Raw genomic sequence first — 14,071 nt, forward strand, 5'->3', positions numbered from 1 at the left:
GCCCAGTGCAGACGTCTCTGTACCAATGGAATAAACATCTGGCTACCTTCTAGCAGAATCCATTCCCTTTCTCTCTACCATCGCCAGAAGCTCTCTCCTGAGGAGAACGGAGTCCTGTCTTGTGCCCCGCTGCACTCTGCCGCCAGCCAAGGTATCGCTGGGGTAAAACACCGCAGTGCTGCCTATGGCCCAGCAGCGAGGGTCAGAACTGGCCTGGGCACCATCTAACTGGTTATATTGGGATGCATATTCCAATACTTCTCTAAGCATGGCTGTAGTTCCTACTAGCTCAGAACTCAATCTGGTTATTTTGTTGTACACTAAAAAAATTGTCTACATGAAGGGCTCTGAAATTAGAATTGTTTTATGTGCCAGTTAAGACCATGCTTGTTCAAAGTCTCTCAAAGCTTTGGTAACTTCTCAGCCACAGTTAGTCTGCTCTTGTTTCCCATGTGTACAGACAGTGTTTTATCATTTTCAGTCATCAAACAGACTGAAAGAAAACTAAACACAAAACTCTCAAACAGCAAAAATACCCAGGTAACTGCTTCACCAGTAAAGGCAGGTCTCTTTCTAGTCTGGAAATAGGAGAGGGAAGGATGAAGTGAGTTGAGTGTTCTAGGATCACTGTAATGTCTGTGAAAACTGTAATATAAGAACATTGAATTGGCAGTGTTTGCTGAAGCAGGTTCAGCTTGGTTTTCACTGAACGTTTGGCTTGAAGGCAGTGAGCTCTCACAGCAGCAGTACTGAATCCATGAGCCATCCTGCAGTTTAAATCATCCCATCTACACTAAAAGGCAGAGCTTTTAAGACATTTACCAATGCTTTCCTTTCAATATTGTGTGTGTGTTCTGTACCTTCTGTGCCCTGATGGACTTTGAAGTCAAACACTGATTTGTTGATGCTTCTGTGATTGTGAGTGCTGAGCCTTGGGCTGTGCTGGCCCAGCTCAGCAGCACCAGGCAGTGCCAGGTGTCCTGGCTGCACCTTCTGGCTGGTAACTTTGACAAGTCATATTTGCAGAGTAGGTAGCTGTGTCTGAAATGTGCTTCAGAGTCTAATGCAGCTGCTGAATAAAAAGAGATGTTCTGCTCTTCAGGCATTCTGGTAAAATAGACAAGAGGTAAGTTCAGAGCACAACTCATGGTACTGTAAGAAGAAACACTTTATTATTAAGGCAAGTAACAAAAAGGAACTGTATTAAACATCTCAATCCAGTGAGAGAGTTATTTACCATGTTAAAATTAGCACTGTGCTTGCAACTGAGGTATTTGCACTGTTAAAATTATACACTGTTAAAATTAGTTCTGGACTTGCAACTTACCAAAGCTAAGTGAAAATAGCAGCCCAAGTGCTTCAGAAGGGAGGAAAATGCTGGCATTTTTGGTTGACCCAGTTTGGAGTTAAGAAAGAAGTGAGCTATGAAGAGTTGCCTTTGTACTTCTGAAGTGAAAACTGTCCATAAGAAAAAGGTGTACTAATAAAAAGGAGTCTGAGAGACAGGTGTCTCTGCAGTGAAACTTGGTACAGAATGGTGCAATCTGCAGAGTGGGTTTTATTTTGTACTCACACTGTGCTTACACCCTGGTGTGTTTTTACAGTGTGTCGTTTGCTGGGAGTGTATGAGAGTAGGAGCCTTTTAAAAATATTTTTATTTTCATTCCGTAGGTTGGAAACAACTAAGTGTTCCTAACAAAGCTTGTAAATATCCCCAGATACTTGCAAGTTGATGCAAATAATGAGACTTGTAGTCTAAATTGATTTCTTTGGCCTTTTTTCCTCCTGTTGATTAGTGGACATTTGTGCAGTTCTGCATCATGATGATGAATTTTTATTTCATATAATGAATGACTCTGGAAGATTAGTTAATCAAGTTCTCATCCCTTAATAGTTTCATTTAGAATAATTTCTGGATTTTTTTTTTCTTTATCTCTATAAAAATTCCTAGAAGTCATTTTTGCTTCCTGCATTTGTGTGTTGCTGATGTGAGACTGACACTGTGCAGTTAGTGCATTGGTGTGCCTGGAGCTGTGACTGGGAGAGGGCAGATGCAGGCTTGCTTTGCCTGCTAAAACAGAATTTATTCCTGAGCCTCAGCATGGCCAGATCCTCCCATGGTGTTGTGTTTATTCAGCTGGGTGCCTGTGCCTGGGTTGTAGTAAGAGTTGAGGACACTAGGTGGTGGAATCACAGGCTTTGCACCATTGCATTGGTTCAGCCAGGGTGTTACTGCAGGGAGAGCAGCTGTTACCAGGGCTGGGTAAAGGTGAGGGTCTTGCCCCTGTGTGGGAGTGGGCTCTGGGAAGGGAGGGCACGGCCCTGCACAGCTGGGGGCTCTCTCAGCCTGGGCTCAGCACTGCCAGAAAGGCAGGGGCAGCCTGGAGTGCCTCCCTGCTCCTCTGAGCTTCTGGAGAGTTGGTGAGTGCAGGGCTGTTGGTTTGTGTCAGTTGTTGAGTGTGCACAGGGAGCTGCAGCGTTTTTCAGAGCTCTCTGGGGAGTTGTCCCTGTGCACAGCAGTGCTGGCTGAAATTTCACTGAAACACCAGCTCAGATTTATGAGACACTCCTCTAGTCCTTTGACACTACTAGAAATTCTAGAAGTCACAAAAATATGTGAAACTCTCCTTCCTATTTTAGTGCAACTGCCTTGAGAATACAATGCAGCAACTGTGCACTAAGGCATCAGATCATGATGCAGCAGTTGAAACCCAGAGTAAAAACCAATTTGTCTAATTCAGACCCAGAGGGAGATTTAGGACAGGTAATATTTCATTACTAAAAGAGATGAAATGAGGATTGTATTTATGTTGAAACCAAGGCTTTAAACATAGTCAAATATTTCCACTCCTTGTGGATGAAACACTTGGTTTGAAATAAATGCAAGTTTGACCATGGTGGTCAATGTGAACTGCCACATGAAATCTGCTGAGCCCCAGTGCAGGGTAGAGTGAGTGCAGGTACTCAGCTCTGAGCCCTGCTGACCTTAGAGAGCTTCCAGCTCTGCAGTGAGGGCCTTTGTCTGAAATTTCTGAAAATGGCTTGGAATGACTTCCCTGTAGGAAGTCAAAAAGACAAAAAGTGTTCTGAGAAGTTTGGCTTCAGTACAAATTAGTTTTTAAAGTGTTCTTTTTTCCATGTTAATTTATCTAAATATTCCTGCATGAGCACCTCACCTTCAAGTGTTTCAAGTACACATTGTTATTGGAGGTCACTAATGAGGGAATGCAATTATTTTGTGGAAAGAGAACTTTTCTGGTGCTGTGGGGAGAAATGCACATAGCATTAAATTTAAGCATGTAAGTAACTGCAAACAGGATTAGGGTCCCAGGATATTGTTCCCTTCTTAAAGAAACACTTCCTAAAAGTTTGGTGCATGAGATTTGACAGTGGAATGTTGCTTTTAGGGAGCAGTTTCATATGGCTGGCTTTGAATGTGAGCTGTTGTCAGCAGAGGCAATCCCATCCTTCTCTGCCTAAATGCACTTTTGGGGGGTTTTTACTTTGGAGGGGCTAAAAGAGTTCTGAGTCTGTCTGTTGTGTGCTGAAGCATCTGCTGCTAAGTCAGATGAGAAAGAAAGAATATTATTATACCTTTAATTGCCCACAGACTTGAAACCTTGTCCATCATGCTGATGCTCATTTTATATCTCTTAGCAATTCAGCAAATCAGTGTTATGTTAAAAACTACTTTAAAATGTTAGGCTTCTTTTTTTTCTATCTTGGTCAATAAGTGTGGCTAGAAATCTTAGGGTTTAAGACTTGTGTTGCCAGTGCTTAATTTAAATCTGTTCTATGAGGAGATGAGAAATTCCTACATGTTGAGGAAGTTTTAGACTTGTGTATTCTCTCATTTTCATTACATCTGTAGAAGGTAGCAGTCTTATTTTTTTAAATCTTTGTGCCATGAAATGTCTATTAACATTAAACCTTTAATTACATTTAATAGTTCATTGTCAGTATGTTTTCTTAGGAGTCCATTTTCTTACAAATCCATTATTTACATGTGAGACTTTGTTTTATTTTGGGAACTTGCAACGACAGATTCCTGAAGAACATTGTGATCTTTGAGTAGCTGCAGATTCTGCTTGGAAAATTTTACAAACAATCTTTTTTTGGTTGGTTGTTTTTTGAACTTATTTTTGGTCACTTGGGGAGGGTTATGTGTTGTTTATTTTTAGTATTACAATTTTAAATGGTAAAACAACTCAATACCATGCTGCTTTTGTGTAAGCAGCCATGTACCAGCAGAGCAGCAGGTGGTTCCTCCAGTGCACTTTGGAGCTCTGCTGAGGGCACTTTTTCACCTTTCAGTTTATTTTGCCCACTTCTCTCAAACTGTAAGATGATTAAGCTGCTGTCCTAATGAGAAGTTCTGTTTCTGGAAACCTGAATTTAAGTGCCTTGTTTTAGATAAATATGCCATTTAGCTTGTCCTGTGGTTTATGGCTGTGTGTCTGGGGAAGGTAAGGAACACAATTTGTCATTGTTAGTGGAAATCTTAATTACCTGTGCCTGCATAGATTCCTCATAGTCAGCACCTGTGTAAAGATGATAAAGGGAGATGGCTTTTTCCTTCAAAGAAAAAGTTAGAGTTTGTAATTACATTTTGGGCCATCACTGCTTTTACAGAAAATTAGACAGTGACAGAATTTAGTTTACATTTTTCTAAAAAGTCTGGAGTTACTGTTACAGATCATAAAATGGGATCTACTCATTAGATCAGATAAAGAAAAGTTTGATTCCTTTAATCAGGTGGCCTCAAATTCCCTGATTTGTTTATGAGGAGTTTGTCTCTTCTGCTGTATACAGAGCTAGGTGAAATAAATACATTTGTGTTTGTTAGGCAGTAAAATCTTGGTATAGAACAAAAGCAGCTGGTTTTAAACTCAGCTTTGTTTTGAAATATGGATTGTGTATCAGATTATCAAATAGAGTTGAAATTGCAGTCTGAATTGCAAGAATAGCATGCAGGGTCAAGCTTCCTAGACTTGCCAGTATTAATGTCTTTGAATTTATTATGTACAAAAATAGCAGTTTAACAAAAGCAGAGAGACAGGCTGGAACAACAGGAGGCATGTGGCTGAGGCAGTGTGTGCAGCAGAGCAATGGGATTCAGCCATTGTGAGCTGGACAATGAAGATTGGTGGCTGTTGGGTAAGAACTGTCAGATGGGAGTCCTGAATGAAAGCTGAGGTGCTGCTGCCATGTTAATGGTGATGTGCAATGTTTCCCTTGATGCTCTCCTAAGGCATTAGTGAGAATTGCACAGTCACAAAATTATCTGTAAAAAGGTCTTTATGTACTGGATTAATAACAGGAAAGTTTGGATCTTGTGAAAGGAGACATCCTCATTCATCTGTTCTGAGAATTGCTGCTGACCACTGACCACCTCTTCATGTTATGGTAAATAGATCAGATCAGTGATTTGTGCTTTTCTGTACTTGTTTGAGCTCTTGGATCTTCAGTTACTGTGCATGCATTGATGTGCAGAGGAAGAACCAGAAAGCTCCTTTTCAAACTAAAATTAGAAAGAAGCCAAAGAAAGTAAACAACCCATATTTGGATCCAGAATCTGGTGCAGGAGTCCTGAAGCTCAGTGTACACTGCTGTGTAATGCAGACTTCAGCTGTGTGTTGGGCTGGGAACAAAAGTCCTCACTCTGTGTGTGCAGGACAGCCCCAGGCAGGGAGCACTGCCCTGAGAGAGCCACAGAGCCTCAGCAACAGCTGCATTGTCCAAGCATTCTTCATTTCTCTGAGATGTGGCACTACAACTCTGCTCAGGGCTCTTGAGAAATGCTGATAAGCCTCCTGCACCTGGATCAGATCTGTGGGGAAGTGATTCCCTGCTTGCATTGTCCCTCTGCTCCCAGTCAGTCCCTGGGGCCTGTGCAGTGTCAGGGCCTGCCAGGCCCTGCCAGTTCTGGAGCTCAGCCTTGCAAACCCTCTGCAGGCTGGGCTGAGGCTCTGGCATTCACCTGGCTCCCATTGCAGCTCGCTGGCACCACATTTCTCGTCACAGAGAAAAGCAAGGCACAGTTCTTCCCAAGAATATTTCTGTTTCACATTCTCTGAACCTGAGAGAAAGAAAACACAATTCTTATCTCATTTGCTGTGCCTGTGTTTGTGCCAAAGTAGAATGCAATATGGAGACTGTTTACCCACAGTGATGGTGTTTTGTTTCCTTGGCCTGTCAGGGCCAGGTGTGTGTGTGTGTTGGGACTGTGGGCTGTCACAAGATTCTGTGCAGTTGTGTGCAGAGTTGAGTGCTTGGCAGATTCAGTTTAGATGCAATGTAATATAGTATAGAATAATATAGTATAATAAAGTAATTAATTAGCCTTCTGATACCAATGGGGTCCTCCTCATCATTCCTCCCTTCTTTGGGGCATTCCCTGTGAACACTATAGTTCACTTCTGTATAAAAAGAGAAAACAGAAATTCGAAGGCAATTCTGCCAAGGGAGCCACTGTACAGGTAAGAGATCCTCTCCTGCTGTGAGTGAAGGAAGGGAAGAGCCCCTTGCTGAACCCATAACTGTTGCTGTAATTGTTGGTCCCTCCTGGGTGACACTTGAGTATATTGCATTCAGAAGTGCCAGGCTGCTGGGGGTTTATAGCCCTTCCTCAAGAGTGTATCATGCCTGGAGGTGTTGCTGAAAATGTCTGGTAATTGGACCTTGGAGGAATTTTTTGCTGCTGCTGGTTATTGAGCATGGCACCTTAGCAATATCTCCTTCAACAAAGAAAAGAACAGAGCCCTCTGTGTGTGCAGTATTTCAAGACAAAAGCCACAGGCTGTTACACCAAAATGGTGATTTTTCCACTGCACAAGGCCTGTAGGTGTTGTGTTCTGAGCTGGTGTTGAACAGACAGGAGATATCAGCTTTGTTAGTTAAGCAGCCTGAGTAGGTGGAAGGTGTCCCTGTGTGTGTGGGGACTTGGGCTGATGATCTTTAGGGGTCCCTTCCAACCCAAACCCTTCTATGACTGAGCAAAGCCCTAAAAGTCCCAGGAGACAAAAACCAAGGTGAGAAATGGCACATCAGAGCCTGTGCTGCAGGGGCTCTGTGCTGGGGCACAGCTGGAAGCACTCAGGAAAGGACAGCAGTTCTGCACTGCCAGGGCTGCCCCCAGAAGTGTTGTCTCTGTTACACCAGCCTGCCCCTGACCCTGCCCTGTGAGGGTGGGCAGGCCCTGCACAGGCTCCCTGAGGCTGCCCCATCCCTTGCAAGTGTCCAGGGCCAGCTTGGACAGGGCTCTGAGCAGCCTGGCATGCTGGAAGGTGCCCTGCAAGACTCTAAAGCAACATCAGCTTTAAGGTCCTTTACAGCCCAAACTGCTGTGATTCTGTGAAATACTGCTTTTCTGCACCAATCTGCTGAAAAATGTAAAGTCCTAAATGAGCCTAATGTGTTTTGCTATTTGAATTAGTTTAAAATGCACTTAAGCTGATGAGTTGTATCTCAGTCAGTGCTCTAGATTTAATTTTATCTTTGATGAACACTTAGAACATATTTAAGCTTAATAATTACATTTCATGCTATATTATCTTTAATTTGACAAGATTTTTGTGAGAGATGATTTGAGCACATTTTCCTGAACTTGCTGAGCATTTCATTGCATGTTTTATTTTTCTCTGTCACCATTTTAAAAAAAATTCCTCTGTCTAGAAAAAGCCATTACAAATACTAAATTAGGTTTTCTTCCCTTAGATTGCAAAGAACATGTCACAGAAGATGCCAAACCAGAATCCATCAGTGACACAGCTGACCTGGCTCTGCCACCTGAAATGCCAATTTTAATTGATTTCCATGCTCTGAAGGACATCCTGGGGCCCCCCATGTATGACATGGAGGTAACATCCTCATTTGATGCTGTTTGTGGCTGATAGGATTATTGCTATTGACTGAGTCTGTACAATGTTAATAACTTCAAAATATGTCAATACCAGCACTGTTTCTTTATGTTGCACAAAGTGTGTTTTCACCTAAAGCTTTTATTTTCTTTTCTTTTAATTCAGGGTACATAAATGACATAATGCCCTGACTTTTCTGTTAGCAAAGGTTCCTGCAGCAGTGCTGAAGAATGTAGTGGTGTTTTTTCAGTTTGAAACAATTTTGCTTTTGTTTGGGGGATGTTTGGTGGTCTTGGGAAAGAAGCCAAAAGTAGAGCCCAGGAATTCTGTCTCTGCAGCAGCTGTGCTCAGGACTGCTCCTCATACCTCCTTAAAGCCAGGCAGCATTTCTGGGTATTAAAACCACTTCAGCTTGCACCAGAAGTTCTCAGACATTCTTTAGGTTAATGTGACTCTTAGCTATTAAAGTGTTTTATGATCAGTCAGGCACCCAGCTCTGCTCCTCAATAGGCATATTTCAGATTTTTTGCTTTCCCCCATCTGTATTTTGCTCCTTTCTGTGGAAATGCCATCAGTTAGTTTGTTAGTTTGGGATTCTCATTTCAGTGACAGTGACACTGACAGTTGTTCTCTGTTCCTGAGAACTTTCCTCTTACAATTATTTTCTGAATCAGAGGACCAGACTTCCAGTGGGACTTGAAAAAGGGGACAAGGTGATTGGGATAGCAGGAGAAAATGAAGGATTGTTAAGGAATGGATCAGCTTTTAGACCTGAAGTGATTCTTTTGGATATGAAGATTTTATCATGGCAGAGATTGTTAAGGAAGAGGCAGCAATGAGGAGGCAGAGTGGCAGGAGGCAGTGCCATTGGTGTGCCAGATGCCAGTGGTGGCAGCATGGCACAGTGGCAGGGAGGGTAAATGACCAAGGGGCCAGGTGCCTCTGGGCTGAGGGCATTCCCAGGGGTTCTTTGGTGATCTGGTTTTTTACTTTCAGAAATTAGAAGAATTTAGGCAAATGACTGAATTGTCAGCAGCTTACATTTGTTCTTTCCAGCTCTCAGAAGCCTCTGTACCCTGCAGGGAGATGTCACAAATGTAAGACTTCAGTGCTAAAATGGGACTCAGGTGTCCCAGCTGGTGTCACTTTTGTTTCTGGAGTGTATTATTCATTTAAATTCGGTGTGGCTGTGTTGGAAAAGAATTTCTGCTATTTTGTCTTTTCTGTAGGATTAAGTAATTAAAGTGTGGTTCTTAATTTCAAGTGTACAAACACAGGAGTGCTAGCTGGGGGTTAACTTTTGTGAGTTTTTGTTTATTTGTTGTGGGGTCCACAATAGATGCCATAAATTTGCAGATAAGCATTTTATGGATCTGTGGCCTCTAAACTGAAATAAGACTGATTGAAGCTTGTGACTTCTGTTTCAAAAGGGTTTTTTAACATTTCCACATTTAGAAGGCAAATTAAGTGCATAAATAGAAGTCGAGATGAATCCACACAGATCAGTTCCCCAAGCCCAGGATTTCTTTTCATGTACTCTTTGCTGTATTGACTGAGTGAATATTTTTCAGTACACACTTTGGTTTTTTTCCATGTAAATTGCTCAATAACAACATAACTCCTATTTTAAGGAATTTTCCCAACTAATGTGTTATTCCTTCGAATTTTCTCAAGGTTCTTTGGAGGAGCAGAGTTTCTGCTCTGAGCCTGGCTGCTCTGTAGGGTCAGGCTGGGTCTCCTCTCTGCTCTGGCCTGAGAGCTTCAGGGCCTGCCTTTTGCCATTTCTCAGCAGCTGAAACAAAGACACAATGAGGCAGCCACTGTGTCAGTACCTGCATGGGGCTGAGCAAATGGAACTGCAAACATGACATGGCTTCATTGATCTGTTGTCCTCCAGGCAATTCCTGAGCCAGGGATTCATCTTTCACCTTCCCAGGGCATTGCTTGGCTCTTGTCTGCACAGCTCTCCCAGCAGGAAGATGGGACAGAATATTCAGCTCCTACTTGCTGGATTAATTCATTTATCACAAATAAATAATCTTATGTGTCTCCCTACAGAACAAATGTTGGAATTAATCACATAGTGAGGCTTTGAAAGAATAATCTCATCAGTTCAAAGTGCAGAAGATTTAATGAAATGTTTCAGCACAGCACACTTTTGGGGGAAAAGGTTTCTAAAATATCCATTGGGTTTTAACAAACTATTTGTATTGATGTATTAGGGAATTTTTTTTAATTTTTTTTTTTCTTTCAAGCCTTAATTCTGCTTGAGTAACAAAGGTTGTTGGCACCACAGGAAGGCCCATCAGGATTGGTTTGTATCCTCATAACTTGAGTGAAGTTGAAGGGACAGAAGCTGCAGGTCAGGGAGGTGGCCTGTTCTAGGAAATGGAAGTGCAGATGCCATAAAAGAATGGCTCTGTTTCAAGGGCCATGCACAATTTAATCAGGGAAAAACATCAGGGTGTCTTTCAGAAGCAAAACCTGTCCAAAGTACAGGTTTAGATTGGCATATTTGTCTTAGAACTGTCAGTCTTGTGGTGATATTTCTGGGAAATCCTCCTCCCTCAGAGGGAAGCCACTGTTAATGTGCTTTGCCAGCAGTGATTTGCCAGGGAATGAATCAGAGGAGAAGAAAAAAAGTTGGTACAGTCAGGCTGGGAGAACCTGTGGAAGGAAAACAAATGTGCTCAAGGCCAGCAAGTGACTGAACTGGTTCTCATCTCCCATTGGGAATCAGGGACTTCCCACCCTCTGGTCCATTGCACTGACTTGGTGTAGCTCCAAAACTGCAGCTGATAGCCTGAAACACTCCAAAATAAATCACTGTGCTGAATGTTAAGACTTAAATTTTGCAGTATCCAGGCAGCTAAAATGCATCTGACAGTATGTTCATGTACTCAGGGTACAGCTGGGTTGGTCTCACCTACAAACATTTTCAGACCTCAAGACTCCATTGCTCAGTGGCATCTTCATCACCTGACAGACATCAGCAGCCATCAGCTGATTCAAATGGTCATTTTTAATTTAGCCTGATTAGAAAGTGTAAGAAAGGATTTATTCTAGTTTAAATTCATCTGACTTAGGGTGAGAAGAAATTATTCAGAGGTGCCAGGAGTGATTCAGTCCTGTGGGTCTCTCATGTGGTCCAGGGTGCTTTCCCCTGAGTGTTGGGGTTCTGTGGCTCGGGCTGTGTGTGGGGGTTCCCAGGGGGCTTTTCTGCAGCCACATCTCCAGGCTGCCAGGGCATTTGCCACGTGTGCCTGTGCCTGTCAGCAGGCTCAGAAAGGCTCAGCCTGCAGCAGGGGTGCTCCAGTCTCTCTCCAGGGCAGCAGGAGGGGTTGCTTGGCTTTGGAGGCACCAGGGAGTGCAAGGAACAATGGTCCAAAGGTGATCGGCACCTACTGCACAGGCAGGTTCTCTTATCAGATCTCAACTGACCTGTGAAAGGAGGGACCTGTCTGAGGATAGGTCTGAGGATAGAGAGGGAGCCTGTGCTGAGTCTGTTAGAACCGTTGGGGTTTAATTTGTTCTTCCATGTGCTGTGTTCTGCCCCAGAGCTCTCAAGCAGTCTCTAAACTGTTGCCAGTTGATGCAGAGCACAGTCTAAAAGAACTGAAACAAAACCCCCAGATCAATAAACCTTGTTGCTGGCTGCTTTGGGCTGACAGAGGGTGTGGACAGTTGATTGTGTTCATCTCACCTTGAATGGTTTGCCAGAATAGCAGTGTGCAGTGCAAAGGGGAATGAATGTTCCAGCATTTCTGGACTGCAGTGTGACCAGGATGAGCTGACTTTGTTAACCTGAGCTAAGCAGTGACTGCAGTGATCAGAGTAAATCACTGTAACCAGTAACACACAGGGAATGGATATAGGAACTGATGTTAGCAGGGATGGAAATGCTTGGTGAGGTATTTTGATACCATAGAAGTGAAACACACAGTTCTAATGCTGGAAAAAGGAAGAGCCTTCTTAGCCAAATGATGCAAATGGAAGCAAGGGGCAGGGGGCTGCTGCCAGTGCTCAGGTAAGGAGAGCCCAGGGGAGGAGGAGGAGGGGCTGTGTGGGTTCCTTGGTGGCTGCCAGTGGAGCTCCTGAGTGATTGCTTGGCTGCTGTAATTCCTAAAGGGGCTCTGTCAGGTGTCCCTCACCTGGCCTGGGAGCACAGTCCCAGTTCTGCTGTTCCAAAGTGTTTGTAAAAGTCTGCAGGGAACAACATCAGGGGCTTGGCTGGCACAGCTCAGGCAGTGCCACCACCTTCAAAAGGGCTTGTGGGGAACACTGGGGAGCAAAAGTGGCTTTGTCACAGGAGTAACAGGGCAAACACACTCCAGCAGATGGGTTAAGTCACATAAACATTGTCAGGATTGACCGAATGCTTGAAGTCCTTGAGGAAAAAGATTCTTAGGGTGTTTTTGGGGGCAGGGAAAGTTTCAAGAATGACACACCTAGATGTTTGCCATGGCCTTAAGCTAAGCTGCCACTTACAGCTCCTCTTGTGTAATTATTGTTTACACATATCCAGAACTACTGCTGCATTAAATAATAAATTAAAACATAACAGATCAGACACTTGGCTTAACTTCAGTGTTTTGATGGGCACAGTTGTTTGAAAGCCAATATTGAATTGTTTTTGCAATTTTTTTATGGCTGTTTCCTAAACTGCTTCCTGTGTTTCCCTTCAGGTGTCTGAGCGCCTGAACCAGCCCGGGGTGGCCATAGGGCTGGCCTGGACGCCCCTGGGAGGGGAGATCATGTTTGTGGAGGCCAGCAGGATGGAAGGGGAGGGCCAGCTGACCCTGACCGGGCAGCTGGGGGACGTCATGAAGGAGTCGGCTCACCTGGCCATCAGCTGGCTGCGCAGCAACGCCAGGAGGTACCAGCTCACCAACGGTGAGGGACAGGAGCTGCTGTGCCCCTGCCCGCCCTGGGCTGCCCACAGGGACAGGGAAAGGCTTCCAGCCAGCAGTGCTGCCCTGGAGGTGACATCAGCCCCACACAGCCTTTGTGCTGTTCTTTCCCAGCTGCTGCCAAGCCAGGGTGGTGTGGCCTGGCAGAGATGAGCTGTGTCTCCCTGCCCCAGCCTGGAATGCTGTGGGCAGCCTCAGTGCCATGGTGCTTCTCCTTGCTTGTGGCAGACACTGCCTCTGACTCATTTTTACACTCAAGCTTTCCAGCGGGATTGTCATGATGGAGACAGATATGGAAGTCTGTAGCTTTTCTCTGACAGGTTCTGTTAAAAGGTTTTTTAGTCTAAGTTTAGTATTTTGAGAGTGTTGGGTTTGTATGGCAGCTGTGGAGCTGCAGTGCAATAGGACAAGAACATTTTAACTATTTTTTGTCTGAACCTCCCAGGACTTGTAGAAAAGTGCTTGCTAGATTGATCATCTGCTGATCAGGCAAATAACTGACCAGTATCTTCCACTGTTTGTGTAAGTTTAGATAGGTTAAAAACCAAAATGTAATTAATGTATGAAATGCTGCAGGGATTACCTGTGTGCCTGTTTACCTCTATGGTTTACACTCCATGTACTCCATTACAGGTGAAAGGACATAAATAAGAGTTCCACTTGATTATAAATGTGAGTTTCTGTGAAGTGTTCTCTGAACACTTTTGACATTGATGGTTTGGGACATAAAAATTCTATGTGGAAATTCCTCGGTTTCCACATTAATCCCTACTCTCAATTTCCCAATGCCTGCAAATGCCAAGCTTATTGGTTATCATGTTACAGTTTTTTCTAGGAATCTGGATGTAGGAAAGCTTATTGGGATTTCTTTGTTGTTTTTTCCTGCAATATTGTGTTGTTTTTTTCAGCCTACTGTTAGTAAATAGTGCCAAGGCTTTTAGTTCTTGGTGGGCTTTTAGAATAAAGACCGGGAACAAAATGGGTTTAGATTTTTAACATTCAAACCATTCTTTTTTTCCTTAAGCTTCTGGAAGTTTTGATCTCCTTGACAACACTGACATCCATCTGCACTTCCCAGCTGGAGCTGTCACAAAAGATGGACCATCTGCTGGTGTTACCATAGTAACCTGCCTTGCTTCACTCTTCAGTGGGCGGCTGGTGTGCTCAGATGTAGCCATGACAGGAGAAATTACACTGAGAGGCCTTGTTCTTCCAGTAAGCATCACTGGAGAAAAGAGCTAAGTTCTATTCATGCTCCCTGTTTTGGGTATAAAATCTGTTTATAGCCACTGAGAAAAGCGT

The 14,071-nt window shown here is 43.6% G+C and overlaps 1 protein-coding gene across 1 annotated transcript in view; it reads left to right on the forward strand.

Moving 5' to 3' along the window:
* The window catches only part of LONP2 (lon peptidase 2, peroxisomal), a 40,414-nt gene that overhangs the window by 20,939 nt on the left and 5,404 nt on the right, over positions 1-14,071 (forward strand). The window contains exons 12-14 of the mRNA XM_005488844.3: positions 7,717-7,859; positions 12,545-12,752; positions 13,794-13,984. Of these exons, the coding sequence (XP_005488901.1) occupies positions 7,717-7,859; positions 12,545-12,752; positions 13,794-13,984 (542 nt within the window). The remainder of the gene's footprint in view (positions 1-7,716; positions 7,860-12,544; positions 12,753-13,793; positions 13,985-14,071) is intronic.

This window comes from Zonotrichia albicollis, chromosome 13 (genome assembly GCF_047830755.1).
Source record: "Zonotrichia albicollis isolate bZonAlb1 chromosome 13, bZonAlb1.hap1, whole genome shotgun sequence".
Lineage (NCBI taxonomy): Eukaryota > Metazoa > Chordata > Aves > Passeriformes > Passerellidae > Zonotrichia > Zonotrichia albicollis.